Source organism: Amblyomma americanum, chromosome 1, assembly GCF_052857255.1.
Source record: "Amblyomma americanum isolate KBUSLIRL-KWMA chromosome 1, ASM5285725v1, whole genome shotgun sequence".
NCBI classification, from domain to species: Eukaryota; Metazoa; Arthropoda; class Arachnida; order Ixodida; family Ixodidae; genus Amblyomma; species Amblyomma americanum.
The window spans coordinates 55,739,948-55,755,346 of NC_135497.1; the positions used below are offsets into that span (position 1 = coordinate 55,739,948).

Sequence of the window (15,399 nt, forward strand, 5' to 3'; positions counted from 1 at the left end):
ACGAAGAGGATGGCGCAGTTGCACTCCTGTAGATAAATGAAACGTTCTGGGCCGCACGCTGAGGCGCAAAAGCGCCAAATGACCTTACGATGGAAGAATGGCGTGACAACTTTTTTTTCAGTTTTGAAGTATCCTCTTCTTCCGACTTCACGCACAGCTGGCTTTGGCGGCATTCAGATGTAAATGATGATCGTGCACGTTCTACAGCAGCTACTTCCGGATTTGTTTGTCAGTGCCTGTTAAGGAACTCGTACAGTACTGAGCTGAGGAAGGAACGTGTGGCTAAGACCTTGCAGAAAACCCTCTACAGCAGTCCAAAAAGCACATCTCTAAAGCTGCGGTTCTCAGTTTGCTGCGCTCGGACATAGAGAGTTCTTTGGGAGCCAATTTTACTGCCGAGCATCGGATATCATTACGGCGAGCAAAAAATTGGTAGGGTTTTAACGCTGGTAAACAGAGTAGACTTGCGAAAGCGTGTGTTTAGCCTGGTTGCCTCATGGTTTTGCTTTGCTCGGTCTTCGGCACGTCTGGCAGCGATATTTGACTCAGGTTAAGCGCTGATCCAGGTTAAGCTGATCTTATCTGTTCGCGTCGCAGATGAAAGTTGATGAAGATGACGATGTGCAATGCACAGCAGGAGAGTATGTTGCAGTTTAACAGGAGCCATGATAGGCTGCGGCGATAGCTTAGTGCTGTCGCGCAGCGGCCTTTGAAGCTGATCTCCCAGTCGTGAATGTCGATGTGATTTCTTTTATAAACTAAATTGGCGTCGCTGTTGCTAGGCAACGACTCAAGATCCAAAGATTACAAGGTTCTTGGTCGGTGTTGGTGAGCGTATGAGTGCTTTCACACCAAAAACCTTACCGAGGCTCTCCAAATGAGTACTTTAGGGCGAAACTGATGATATGCAATACAGGGGATACCTTCAGCAGAATACACATCATACTCGATTAGAGTCCTTGAATGGCCCTCGAAACGGTCCTGGGCATGATGGATAAAGATTTGAAATCAGGTCAGGTAAATATGTGACAAGATAACGACCCCAATGCCCACAGCCCATTGTAGTGCTTGTAATGCCGACAATGTAATATATTTTCTTAAAGTCGTGTCTGCTTTGTATTCTCACTGTGAAAGGTGGTGAAGATGAAAAAATGAATATTTTAAGACAGCGAGCTTAAATTCGCCACAGGGACTTGCGGGGAATCTTCAAAAAATGAAAATGCACCAATTGATTCAACCTTCAGTTTACTTGTCGGCAACTCCAAAATTTTAGGCTCTGAGAGATTAAATACTCGTCGCTTAGACATCTTTCTTAAGATATTGTCCTTTACGAATGACGTATCAATGCACATGCCTTACACTAGAGCACTTTATGTGTACATCCCACATGGTCTCCTATACCTAACGTGAGTCAACGGTTAAAGGATGAAAAACTAGAGCATGTCGCGGGAATGGGATCTGACGTAGCATATTGCTCGCTGTCGCGCAGAGCAAACAGGGGTCCTTTTTTTGCTTTAATTGTTCGTCAAAAGTGAATAATGAGCTCAGTACCGGGATGAATACTACGAGAGAAGTTTCAATTAAAAATCTGTAGGGTTTCGAGAGAAACCTCAGAATGGCGCGAAATCCGAAATTTCCGCAGCAGGAGCACATTTATGAAGCCCTCGCGCCTAGCAGCGCTCCACGGCTGGCTGCTGACACGGCGAACTAGATTCTGGGCTGCCACAATGCACCAGCAGACCTCGCAAGCGATAGCAGCCTTGCGCTTCTATGGTTTCGTGCACTTCCTTCACAGTATTCAAAAAGAGTTTGCAATATGTCTACACTCATAACCGAGGCCTTGAGGCCAGTATTTCCAAGGACGCTTACACCACCTGTGCTTATTTATAGCGGTTTAAGCGTCCACTCTGTTTTTATTTATTTCAACCCAATGTTCATGTTACATAGAAAACCCTGAATTCATAACGAAAGATATCAGCTCTCTGCACCTCATAATATGCGGGTAGTTCTAAACACCATATTGTAAAACCTTGAGCAACCAGAAAAGATGAAAGATTCCACTGGACGAAGCCCCTCGCAGTGTCTAACCCCAGTTCACGAAATTAGCGGCGAGCAGTGGCAAAAATACTTGAAGTTTTCAGAGGATACTGGCCATGTAGGGACAGTGGCAGAGAAACCGGTGGAGCGCTCGCCGACAGACTACTGTAGTCCCGCAGCCTGCAAACACCACCACCACGGCCATCGTGACTACGGTCAACATGGTGCTCACACATCATGAAAACGCTGCAAACCACCGTACAAGCTTCATTCAAGCATTCAACTGAAAGCACGCACTTCCCTAAACTCGTCATTTGGCAATGGCATTATAATCCGGAATGAAATGCAGTTTGTACGAAATCTTATTCATTAGCTTGCTCTGAATTTTTTAACTAATGCACAGGAAATGAACGCGTCAGTACCATCTTAGCCTTGCGTCTAACGGTAGATTACTGGAACGCATCAGCCGAAAAGTGTAATCTATCGGCACCAACGCTCCTCCTTGCTGATAGTTATTCAAGAGTGCGAAAGCGGCTGTAACCAAGTGGTGCGTGGTTTGCAGACGCGCGTGGCTCTCCTGGCCGGCCGGACGACATGTGCCTGAGCACGTACGGCAAGACGACCAAGGGCGACGCCATGTACGAGTCGCAGCGCGAATCGCTCTACTACCCGTCGCCCTACGCCACGAGCCACATGGCGTACTACGCGGGCAGCCGCTCGGCCCAGGACGAAGGCACGCTGCGTCGGGCCTCCCGCGGTGCCAAGGAGCACACCTACGACGTGCCGCACCGCCTCAAGGTAAGGGCGCCCACGGGCGGACTTCGAAGTCGGGTGTTACTAACTGAGCACACGCATAATGCAATGTGACTGTCATGATTTCTTCACAAGCGACTCCAAGATGACGCGGCGAAGCCAACTTTTCACTTGACAAAACAAGTGTCGCCAGGCTTTGGAGTTCTTATCACGGACAACAACGGCCTCATTCGTTAAAGTTAAACGCATACTAACTTAAAAGATCTTGTAAGATGTCTGCAATAGCAACGCATGCAGGAGGGCCAGCGTTTCCAGCGAGCTTATTCTCGTGTTGCAAGATAAGCTCGATGGTTAATTTTTTCTTGCAGAAAAAAAATCTCCCTGACAGGATAACAAGGTAATGACAACAACGCACAGCACAGTGCCCGCAAAGGCGCCTATGCTGCGAATCACTGGAATAAATATGTTTGTCCTTGTTCTCCTTCTCTAGTGCTGTTCTGTCAAAAAAGAATGATGGAACTCAGCAATGCACTTCTCGAAAAAAAAACGTGAAAGAAAGAGGGATAGCCGATGAAATTTTCATTTGGACCAGTTAGTTCATCATGCGAGAGCCTTCGCCGAGCAAAAAATACGGACGGGACACACGGAGAAAAAGAGACAGCAGCAGTCCCACGTTTCGTGCTGCGCCATTTCCGTCCGTCTTTTGCTCGTCGCCAGGTCTCGCAGAACAGCCGCTCACGTGAGGCCCACGATTCATTCGGTGGTAACTGATATCTTGGCGAGCAGTGCTAACAGTGCAGCGCTAGAATAGCTCTTGGTCAATAAGACTGATTGATTGATTGATTGATTGATTGATTGATTGATTGATTGATTGATTGATTGATTGATTGATTGATTGATTGATTGATTGATTGATTGATTGATTGATTGATTGATTGATTGCATAAAACACCACATGCGATCATTCTATACTGTATACGCCTCTTAAACCTTGCAAAGTTTAGCGATCCTTAGTTGTATTACAGAGACTGAGCATAGCGTTTCTGTATACAGTTAGAGACACCTAGCAACGCGCGTACCATCACATCTACCGCTTAAAGCGCGCCGTCAGCGCGCAAGCGGACATGTCCCTTGAGGGCGCCGGGTGCCGACCAGCTGCCACCCTTCCCCGCCCCTTCTGTTGCTTTTCATTTTTTTCTAGCGTTTTTCTCCTTTTTCTTTTTTTCCGTCAACCGGTAGGATACGTATGCCATTGTATTGGATTGGAAAACATTTATTGTCAGCTTTGAGCCCTATGTGGGCGCTATACTAGATGAGCCCACTCAGTGGTCCGGACTTGTGTCAACAGGTCTGAGCTGGCCAGCATAGCCTCCCACCGCTCTAGAGAAGGGACTGGTAGTAGGTCCGCCACGTATGCCATGCACGCCCGCTGCAAAGGGAACAGCCAGAAGCCATCACAATAATAATCATCATCATGTGGGCACACCTGGCGCGTCAGTATACAAATCAGCGTGTGCGCACTTGTGGCGCACAGAAGCGGATCACAGTAGCTGATCGCGGATGGCGCTATGGTATAAGTATCAAGTCTCGACTGCTGTACCGTTGGCGCTACCGCTACGCAGGGCTACTGTGTGCATGCGTAGATACTATACAGTTTTAACTTGCAGCTAGCTCACTACCACTTCCTATACCGAACGTGCTGCTTATGTACGTGCTGCACGGGCGCAGTTAGCGTCTGGTGAAAGCGATACACGGTACCGCTACGCTAAATCTGCATCTCTTCCGAAGTGTTGTTTAGAAATGCGCTTCATCATTTGCTCCGTCTTGTTTTTTACAGCAAAATGGCACGGATGCCTCAAATGAGCAATATGCTCAGCTGTGGACCAGTTCAAGACATCCCTCTCTTACTGGAGGCACAGAAGAAGACTTTGAAGGTAAGGAACTTGGTCGCAGCTGCAACTCGTGGAAGCCGTCCTTATGCTCTCTCAATCTCGCTTTAGAAAGCGCCTCTTAATGTGAGAGGAATCGAAAAGTAGCCTGTGCGTGCAAGGGATTGCGTGTGGCAGATGCTCTGACAGCTGATTAAATGGGTTGCTATATCGAATAGCACAAACAGAACGATTTTGGGGTCTATCTCCAGTTTAGAAAGCCCCTATCAGTGTATTTTATTTTCACGTAGCGCGTCTTTTCCCGACCCTCAATTTTAATAACACCAAATTCCGGCATAATTTCGACCACCTGCGGATCTTTAACGTGCACTGACATCGCACAGCACACGGGCGCCTTAGCGTTTTGCCTCCATAAAAACACAGCCGCCGCGGTCGGGTTCGAACCCGGAGTTCCCTGGGTTCCTGGGTTCCGGGGTGCGCTAAGGCGCCCGTGTGCTGTGCGATGTCAGTGCACGTGAAAGATCCCCAGGTGGTCGAAATTATGCCTGAGCCCTCCACTACGGCACCTATTTCTCTTTCTTCTTTCACTCCCTCCTTCATCCCTTCCCTTACGGCGCGGTTCAGGTGTCCAACGATATATGAGACAGATACTGCGCTATTTCCTTTCCGCCCAAAAGAACAATTATTATTATTATTATTAAATTGAGCAACGAGTAGATTCAACCGACGTCGACAAAAACCGTCGTCAGAAGCATGCTTTGTATGTTTATTGAATAGACCGATTTCAGAAAGCGCACTGCGCATGCGCGCGTTTACCGGAAGCGACCAAGCCTCCATCTTTGCTGTAGCCCTTCGCGACGCCGCCTGCGCGGCAGCCTGGTTTCCCTCACGCTTTGAATGGCATAAGATGTGCTCGCAGTAGCTTTCCATCGCGTCATCTATCGCATTCTGCTAGAAGAACCGGAGGTAGGTGCAGCTCTGAAAGGGGGAGCAGCTGCTGCGACGCGGGCAGGTGGTTAGCGCAGCGAAACTGTCGCTCGAACCTTCGGGCTTGAAGTGGTGCAGGTGGCGATCAAAGCGCGCTTCTCCCTCTCTTTCACGTGATTTACCAGAAAAACACTCCTACGTATGCCCATAAGGCGGAAAAAGAGATTACCACATAACTTTCAGGGAAGCGCGGTAGCGACCGTCGTTGCTTCAAAATCGTTGTGGCTCTCGGCGCCTGCCCAGGCCATGCGCAGTGAACCTGGGACAGGGTCATCCGCGCCCCTGGTGGAAGCAGCTCGCGCTGCTCCACCACCCGCAAAGCAACCTGTGCGGACCCCCAGTGACGTCAGCAGGCCTCAAGGCCCCGCCTCACACGGCGAAGCATAACTCGCATGTAAAGCCGGCCAAATCTTCAGCTGGCGTGCGTGACGCTCACGCTAGCTAAAGATTTAGCCGGCTGCACCTGTGCGTTCTGGACGATCTTCCACGCCTCTAAGGAGGCAATGGGCACAACAAGCCAAGGTAGTGCTGTGCCGCCGTTGACGTCGCAGTGACGGCGGGGCTCCTCAGAACGGCACAAAAAATACAAGCCCCGAATCACGGGACCGGAAACAACCTCCTAGTTTTTTTTTCCACTTCACACAGCATAAGATGGCCTTCGTAATCTATTGTAATTGTAGAGGACACTATTAAATAGCTTAAATGACATAAATTACAGCTTAGAGCAGGCGAATAGATTTATAGAAGGCATATGACATAACCTGGAGGTTGGAGATTCTTCAGGACCTGGCCGATCTTGGCATCCGCGGCAGGATGTTGAATTGCCTAAAAGACTTTTTGTCTTACCGTTCATTCTATATACGCCTAGGCCCAACCCTTTCGAATAATTTCATTAAAGAGAACGGAGGAGCTTGCAACTCCACCAACATATCAGCATACGAGACAAGTACAGTTAAGAATAAATAAAGTGGCAAATTGGGCAGACAAAAATGGTTTCAGGTTTTCGCCACAGAAGACAGGCGTCATTATTCTCTCACTCAAAGAGGCATACAGATAGATCCCATTCTACACCTGAACGAAACCGAATTACCTCTAAAAAATGAACGCAGAATTCTAGGCGTAACTTTTAACAAAAAACTTACATTCCTTCCTCATGTAAACGCGCTGAAAAAGAAAGCGTCCCGAACCCTGAACCTACTCAAAGTCATTTCATGCAAATACGGAGGTTCTGATCGACCATGCGTTCTACAAATTTATCGATATCTTGTACACTCCTGCTTAGACCATGGTTGCATAGTCTATGGTTCAGCAAACCCGTCATACTTAAAAAGACTGGACCCAGTGCACAATTTAGGTTTACGTCTTTCAACTGGTGAGTACAGGACGCCTCCCGTAAGCCAATGAACCACCACTCGCAGGCAGAAGACCTATGCTGACATGCTTATACATTCTAAAAATCCGTTCACTGCCGAAACAGAACTGTTACCTAATAGTTACAAAGTGGCCATCTCGAACGCTGTTTAGCAACAAACAACAAGCAATCAGACCACTCCCTCTCAGATTTGAAGAGAAATAGCGAATTTGACGTAATGAACACATTGTCTAATATTACCCTGAAAACCTGATCCTCTCCCGCGTTGGTACAAGAATACAGTACAAGAATATTTAACACTCAAATAAAAATACGGGGAATACACTGCATTTTATACTGATGGTTCAAAATCAGCAAGTTACGTTGGAAGTATTACGATACGAAATAAGTTTTAAAGAATAGTACGGCTACCTCTGTGTGCATCCATTTTCACCGCTGAGTATTACGCATTCTCTGTGGCTGTAGAAAAAAAAAAAATAAATGAGAACATTGAGAACAGTGTCACTTACACTGATTCTCTGAGCATACTCGCCTCACTTCACCATAAAAATGTAGTTACACCGCTAAGTGGTGACAGCGGACACAGCATAACAAGAGCCACAACACAGGGGCACGCTAAGATTTTTGGAGGTTCCAAGCTACGTCGGAATCAGTGGTAGTGAAAAAGCTGATACATGTGTGCTGCACAATCTTCGCACGCAGAGATAAAAAACGTTAACATTCCCTACTAAGATGCAGCCACTTTAGTGCAATTTAAGCTGAGAGATAAATGCCAGTCTAAATGGAATACTGAAGTAATTAATGAGCTAAAACCTATCATAGCAGAATGGAAGTCATGGTCTCACCAAGAACGATTCATTGAAGTCATAAGCCGCCTTCGCATTGGACACCTACACCATACACACAGTTTTATTCTTGCAAAATAAGAGATGCCAACATGTAAGCTGAGCGGAGTAGTGATCACTATATATCACATTCTATGTGCGCAAGCTGGGCAAACTTAGGAAACAACATTTGTCAGTGTTTCATTCTGAATGTGTACTTTTTCGCCCTTGTTTACGCATAGCAGAAGATGCACTTGTGGACATGCCTTGCGTTTTTACATTTTTAAATGAAGCTAAGCTTCTTAACAGACTGTGACAAACTAAATATATTTTATAGGTGTCTCACAGAGCCAAAAAATCCTGCCCTGCGGTTGGCGTATGATAGGGTTCGTCGCTTATGCACCCCCCTCCCCTTCCACTTGTACATCGGCCAAGTCAATGTGCCTCCGTAGCCTTAGTCCGTCGCCTGCATGGATGGTGATATTTATTAAATGATTGTTTACATAAAATCAATCACTTTGTAAAATTAAGTAGTTTGAGACATGCTCTGTCCTTTAATTCACATTACAAGTCCTTGTTCTAATTATGTTCCTTCGAGACATGCACACGTAACATGCGTTTTTGGACATAACGGCGCCGGTACGACGCCGCGTTTTCCGCTGCAAGGGAGTCAACGCTGTCGCGTTCAAACTGAAATTGTGAGCTGTACGCCCGAGTGTGGCAACTTCCAGAGTCAAATGAAAGTAGCTAATTTTTTTTTTGTCGCAGTTTTGTGAGCCGCGCTCCTAATGCACTCAGGAGCAATGAGATGGTACGAATCTCATTAGGCAGATGTCGCTTGCGCACGCAGCCTATAGGTGCCACTACGAAACAAGAGGCTTCTCGCGAGACTCTTCGTTGGGGCGCAGGAAGACGAAGAGAGGCGCGGCGGGAAAAGAGAGAATGTAAAGGCCATGCATGGCTTGCGCGCGTGCATCGGACTCGCAGTAAGCGCCTGCCGACCGACTGCCATAAGGTTAGAAATGGGTAGAACGAAGCACACTTCTGCTTTCTACTAAGGTGTGTTGTGACCCTTTGCATAAAGGGTAGAATGGTTGAAACAACTCTTTAAGCGACCAAAACTACAACCGATCAACACTTCTCAAAGCACAATTCTGATTGGGTGTATGACGTATCTTTCACGCAGATGCCACGTCTCCGGTCCAGTACAGAGAGGAGACGTACTCGAGGTAAGCCCCGCATGGCCATCCTCCATGCTGGCACTGTCGCGCGGGCTTGATTCGTGTGTGTGCAGAGCCGTCCATGCAGTATGGATGGATGACACCAGAGGCTGCTAGTGAAGCCCCGGTTTCCCTCTGTCACTTCTTCTCTTCCAGTGGCAAGCTCTCCTCGCGGTTTAAAGACGGCGCTTGCCGAAAAGTCCCTTACGATGACTTAGGCGAACCAGAGGAGTTGTCTGAGACTGAGTGTGACAGAGACCACAATCTGTACCAGTATAATGGTATGCTGCCCTTACGTTTGAATAGCCTTTTTGTCATCTTATTCATAATGCATGCGCCAGCGCCACCTTAGACCAGGAGTTACTGAAACCTCGGGAGAAGTTTTTAGAAGCCTACTTCTCAGAAAGCTTGTTGCCGACAGAAAATTCATTACAAACGCTCACTGACGTGCAAGAAATTTTAGTGAATTTTATTTGGTCTTTCTTAACAAGGCACTTCTTGACCCTGAGGATCACTGCACGTAATTACAGTAAAGAAATAAATAAAAACTTCGGCTAGAACGTACGCCCGGCAAATTGACGACATCCCTGCACGCAAGATGCGGTTGTATTACGAGCCTCACCGGTTTAGAAAATCTGTAGCTGCCACTGAGTGCAAAAAATTCTGGTCTTTGCGCTGTTCAACTTCAGCTCACTGAAAAAGCTATACCTTTCAACGCTTGGCTGTCAAGGAGACCTTTTTACTGGCTCGTTAATCTCTGCAGACTTAATGCACATGTGCAGCCGAGCCCGTATCGTACTTGTAAAACATGACCCCACACACGCGGTGTGATGCCTCCTATGAGATGCTTAGCGTCAAGGCCGCCTCTGATTTAGCCGCAGAGGTTAACCTCATCACATGCTCTTTCCTTTCCTTTTGTCTTCCAGTGAAAAATTTTGCACGCCAGAGCTCGAATATCGACGGAGCGTATCAGTGGCCCCTACAAGGGTAATTTACGGAAGAGCCTGCATTTGGTAAGGTCAACCGCACAGGTTGCTCCTTCGTTGTTGCTAGAAAAAGTGTTCATGACGTCGCAGAGCCCTAGCTGAGGGCTGACCAGAGCTAGCTGTTTGCCGCATGTTTCACTGTGTTCGGAAAAGCGGCGCGCAGGGCAAACATTGCAGCGCCGCCAAAGGTGTCATGTGCTTAGAATCTGAACGTTCAGGTTCCAGCATATGGTTGAGGTAGGTCAGCAAAAAATTAATACTTTTACCAATAAGCCTGTAAAGGTCACAAAAATGTGTCTTTGAATGGCATTAATTTTTTGTAGTTAATCTCGCGTTTTCTAACTCGGAATTACAGCCACTCCATTTGTAACGTTTCACTGTCATAGGCATGGTCATAGGCGGTATTCTTATGTTTGAGGTTTTTTAAGACGGCGTCAATATTCAGTTCGAGTTTTGTGCATTTTTGCGCCATTTCACGTCATCTCATTTGAAATAACGCTCCGACGCGGCTCACGTCCCTTCACTTCAATATGAGATGGGAACTCCAGAGAAACCTTGTCGGAAGTAAGCCACAGGCGTATCACTGTCTCGGAAATGTCTGCCCTGTTTGCCAAGGAAGCCGGTTTAGTTAAAACCCCTGCCTTCGCGCTGTCACAACGACCTGACAACTTTAGCGCTGGTGAAAAAATTAGGGGGACACTCAGGCTCGGCCTTTAAGAGTATGGCGCGGCAGCGTTAATGGCTCCCTTCAGCGGCTTCTCTTCACGCACAGTCACGGTTCTTTGTTCATATTCACACATTCATCGCAGTTATCACAACACAGTTTCTAAATTCTTGTTTTTGAACTCTTCTACGCCGTAGTTTACGCATTCAATGCCACTCTAGTTAGTATCTCACTAATTAGCACGTCTCTAGTTCACTCCACTGATTAACAGATTACTAAACTTCAAATTAAGCCAACATCACACACATATCACCCGACTTGTTTCTGAGCCAAGTTAACGTCCCCACTTGGTAACGTGCCTGGCTGATGAATTGAGGGTCCTGGGCTCGAATCCCAATTATAATTTACTGAAATTTTCCTTTGCGTAAAATCAACTTCTACATAAAGCTGAGCCGTTTGAGACATGCGTGACCCTTTGGTTCACATTACAAGTCCTGTTTATATTTTTATTCGAGACACACACATGACGCCACCCGTGACGTGGGTTTTTGGACATAACGCCGCCGGGGGGACGCCGGGTTTTCCGCTGAACAGGAGCCTTAACGCTGTCGCGTTATTACCGTTCGCCACGCAGTTCCTTGGCAACCTTGAAAGCACACACGGGTAACGCATTGTTTACAAAGTGAAGACAATTGGAGCCCTGCGCTGCTCCTCCGAGGTGAAAAGCGTAGCTGTGAGTTCGACACCACGCCCGACACATTCTTGCGTTTTTTTTAGTATGTTAACATATACACAGCCGTGCCCGTTTGACGTTAACTGCGTTCACATTAGCGTCTGACCACAAGCTCAACGCAGTTGGCGACCAAGCGGCGAGAAAGGAGTACTGAGATACCGAATAAGCGTGTCTCGTTATGTCACGTACATTGGTGCTCTGCTTTCGAAACTGAGTTTTCGCCGACTTCCCGGTACAATTCTTTTCACTCTCGGTGCATTTCTCGTTTATTTAAATCCACTACCCGGCGCAGGAACTTTTATTAACTGCTCAGGATTTCTACAGGGACATATAAACGCAAATTGAGCGATCCTGCGCGGTGTCGAGAACAGAAGTCGTTTTTTTTTCTTTGCTTTTCGCAAAACCTCTGCTTTGAATCTATCCTTGCAGACAGCTGACTCTGAACCTGGCGGCTGATGCATCGTCGGCGGCGAATGTCCTACTGAGATCCAACGCCTGCTAATCGCACTCCGACAGCATCCCAGCAACCAGCGTCACTATCAGTCGTTCATACGCGGTTTGTGCGGCGAGCTGGCGTGACTTCGGAAGTATCTCGGACAAGAATTGGAGATTCTGGCGCTAGAAAGGGAAAAAAAATGACGAATGGTAACACGCCGGTTCGCAAGAAAGCTGTCGGACGTACCGCCAGCACTGTCGCATAGTGCTGTCTGCATCGACCACATCACCCGACACCCGACGCAAAGCGCATGCTTTGACGCTGAATATTGCAGGTGACGGATGACACCTGTGCACATTCACACTTTTACGTGTATGGGCGCACGAACAGAAATGACACCAGGGTAGAACGAAACCCAGAACAGTTCGCCGACTGCGTGTGAAGCGAGTGTGCGGTGAACGATGCACGTGCAACCGTTCGACGTGTAACCACCATTCTTTGCATCCGGAACTGAGAAGAGGGAACGTTCGTGTCTTGCGTTTCGTTCCATCTCAGTAAATGCACGCATACGTGCGCATATACACTCATGTATACACATCGGTAATATCGCGCTCAATATGAGTTGTAACGCGCCGTCATCGACCGGAGCTGGCTCCCTCGTCTGCATCCTCCAACAATCGCTCGGAATTCTGGGAAGAACTGCCATTCCAGGAAACGGCCACACTCCCTCTCAGGAAACAGCTTAGTATAACTGAAATGCACTCTTTTTGACTGCGGTTTTCTACTGCATCCCAACTACCATCGATAAGTTCGTTATATATTTCCTGTTATTGGCCCAGTGAAATCGTGTTCACGGAATTTGCTTGCATGAAATTGAATTCAGTTTCAAATATTTCATCTTGAATTCTTAATTGGGACAATAACAGGAAATATATAACGAACTTATCGATGGTAGTTGGGATGCAGTAGAATACCGCAGTCAAATAGAATGCATTTCAGTTATATATAACTATATTAAGCTGTTTCCTGATAGGGAGTGTGGTCGTTTCCTGGAATGGCAGTTCTTCCCAGAATTCCGAGCGATTGTTGGGGGATGTAGACGAGGGAGCCAGCTCCGGTCGATGAAGGCGCGTTGCAACTCATATTGAGCGCGATAGTACATACACACACACGCATAATGCACTTACACAAACACGCGCCGTGCAACCTGAGCAGCTCGGCGTAAGGGATGTCTTCCATTAATCAAGAGACTGCCCAAATGGTTTCAGTTGGTCTTCTTTTCGATGGCTGCGCATAAATTTGGTCTGCTGCTGACTGAACTCCCGCCCTCTTCATCCTGCCTTTCAACGGACAGCGCATACGCACCGGGAGCGCTGTTGTCCCTGGCCAGTCCGGGTTCAGTGCTAAGCCGACGTCGCGACTCGAAATTTTGAACTGAAAAAAATCCTGGCGAACACACGTCGGCAACTCTCGGAAAAGAGAAATACTTAAGCAGTATGATCCGCTCCTAATAGTATTAAAATGGCTCCTGTCATTGCTCCAAATGGCGCCAGCAGCCTGTGCTCATTGAATAGGTTCTAATAATAATAATAATAATAACATTAATAATAATTGGTAGTAATAATATTAGCTTCAAGCGTCGGAGCTCGACCAATAAACTATGCTTTTCTTCCCTCTTTTTTTTTACCAGCCCTTCTTGGCGAGCTACAAGTGTCCCCGAGTCATACAGGGCGACAGCGTGCTGTGCAGAAATACTAGCTTGTGAATGTATTGGTGTTCCTTTCATATGTGCATGGTTTACGACCCTTTTCGGCACACATTACCGCATTCTCTTGTGCGCACTTTGTTTACTTACTTTCTTTTTCGTGTACGCTTAGAACAGCCGGTGCCAACAGCGCTTCCTCTCCTAGCAGAGTCGTGATACGTCAGACCTGGCGCTTTTGTCGGCGCCCACTTGCGCTGTACAGCACACCGATGGTGGAGTGTCGCTCCCGGCTGGGCGTCCGCGCCGAAGCATCTGCGGGTGGTTTTGTGTTCGTTTTTCCCGCCCGAGAGGAGTTATTTTTGTAAACTTAACTCGTCCTCATAAAGGGTCAAACATAGTTCCTGGCGACGCTCACCTCTTGCGGGCAGTGCGTGTACCTTCCGCGAATGGTCTCTCTCGCAGTATGAGCCCACATGGTTCATGAACTGCACGGGTCCTGCTGGCGTCCCGGCGCTCGTCACGTCTTGGCAAGCGCAAGCACGAAGGGCGTCTGAGTGGCCTCCGCGAAACTGTGCTGATCTGAAATCTTTTTGCGGCGAAACAAGCAGCAACGTGCGAGAGACGTCGAGCGGTAGCCCCGGCGCAGGCATAGGCATAGTACCCGCGAACCCTTGTGCAGCGCTGGATCGACTGACAGGATCCTGAGGCTAGGCAGCCGAGGCCGCAAGCCCGTGCAGTATGTCCCTCGTTCAGACTTGGACCAGATCTTCACCGCCGTCAGTGAAGTTCGATACGGCGAATGCCCGCCCCATCCTCGGCAGGAGGAACTGGGGAGCATCTCCCAGCGGGCTTTGCTGGCAGTGATGCGAACCAACAGTGTTTCGAGTGTTGTGTTTCATGGTCTGTTTGGCGTGCAATGCGCTTTCTGCGAGATTGTCATGAGTGCGTGACGAACGCGCTATCTTTATTGATTTCTGAAAGTGCCTTATTTCCTTGCGAAACTTGTCTGATGTACATATATTTCGCCTCTTGTGTGTCCTCCCAGCCGCGGCAGGAAAGCTGGTCTTGTATACATATGTACACATAAGACAACATATATCCAAGTTCGTCTATACTTATGTAGGGCGCATTAAAGCACGCGCACTCGCACGTGAGCGCTTCTGTTGGTTCTTGTTGATGCACCACGCTGCCAGCGGTAGGCACTGCGCCCTCAGCTTGGCCAGAAAACGTGGCAGCCAGGCACGTTCTGACAAACTTGCCGTGACGTAATTCTCGACCTTCTATCACGTGAAACTCTCCGAGCACAAGTCGGCACGGAAATGTTGAGCAATATCATAAAACGCGCGCGTTGGCTGCTATAGAAAGAAAGCGAAGGACAAGTGGTCAAGCAGGAGGCTCCCCCCCCCCCCCCCCTGCTATGAGAAGAAGCGCGTCGCAGTGGACACCTGGTGTACTTTCTCCCCTCAAGATGCGAGACCGTTAAACCTATGACGCCAATACAGAACCCCCACCAAGACTTAGTGAGCTCTGCAGTCAAGTCCAGTACACTGTTTCATAGGCAATGCCTAGCTCGGAATGAAACGTGCATGGAATCGCTTTTAACTGTTCTGTGGTTGACTGTGCCAGTGTCTTCAGTTCCTCCCGGAGACAGGAAACCAAAACTTAGGGACTCGTGGAAAGAAACCGAATGCGAACCAGTGCTTCCCTCCCGTTTGCATCGTTGAAGCTTAGCTCCCCTTTCCGTCTTACTACGTGTTCATTGCGCGGTCTGGTCCGCACATACGCTGGCCGGC

At 47.9% G+C, this 15,399-nt stretch overlaps 1 protein-coding gene across 1 annotated transcript in view; it reads left to right on the plus strand.

The window, feature by feature from the left end:
* LOC144132890 (cell adhesion molecule Dscam1-like) overlaps window positions 1-12,588 on the plus strand; it is a 529,721-nt gene extending 517,133 nt beyond the window's left edge. The window contains exons 21-26 of the mRNA XM_077665608.1: window positions 2,600-2,835; window positions 4,628-4,724; window positions 9,049-9,091; window positions 9,239-9,363; window positions 10,009-10,095; window positions 11,895-12,588. Coding sequence (XP_077521734.1) covers window positions 2,600-2,835; window positions 4,628-4,724; window positions 9,049-9,091; window positions 9,239-9,363; window positions 10,009-10,073 — 566 coding nt within the window. The 3' untranslated portion in view covers window positions 10,074-10,095; window positions 11,895-12,588. The remainder of the gene's footprint in view (window positions 1-2,599; window positions 2,836-4,627; window positions 4,725-9,048; window positions 9,092-9,238; window positions 9,364-10,008; window positions 10,096-11,894) is intronic.
* Window positions 12,589-15,399: the final 2,811 nt, after the last annotated feature.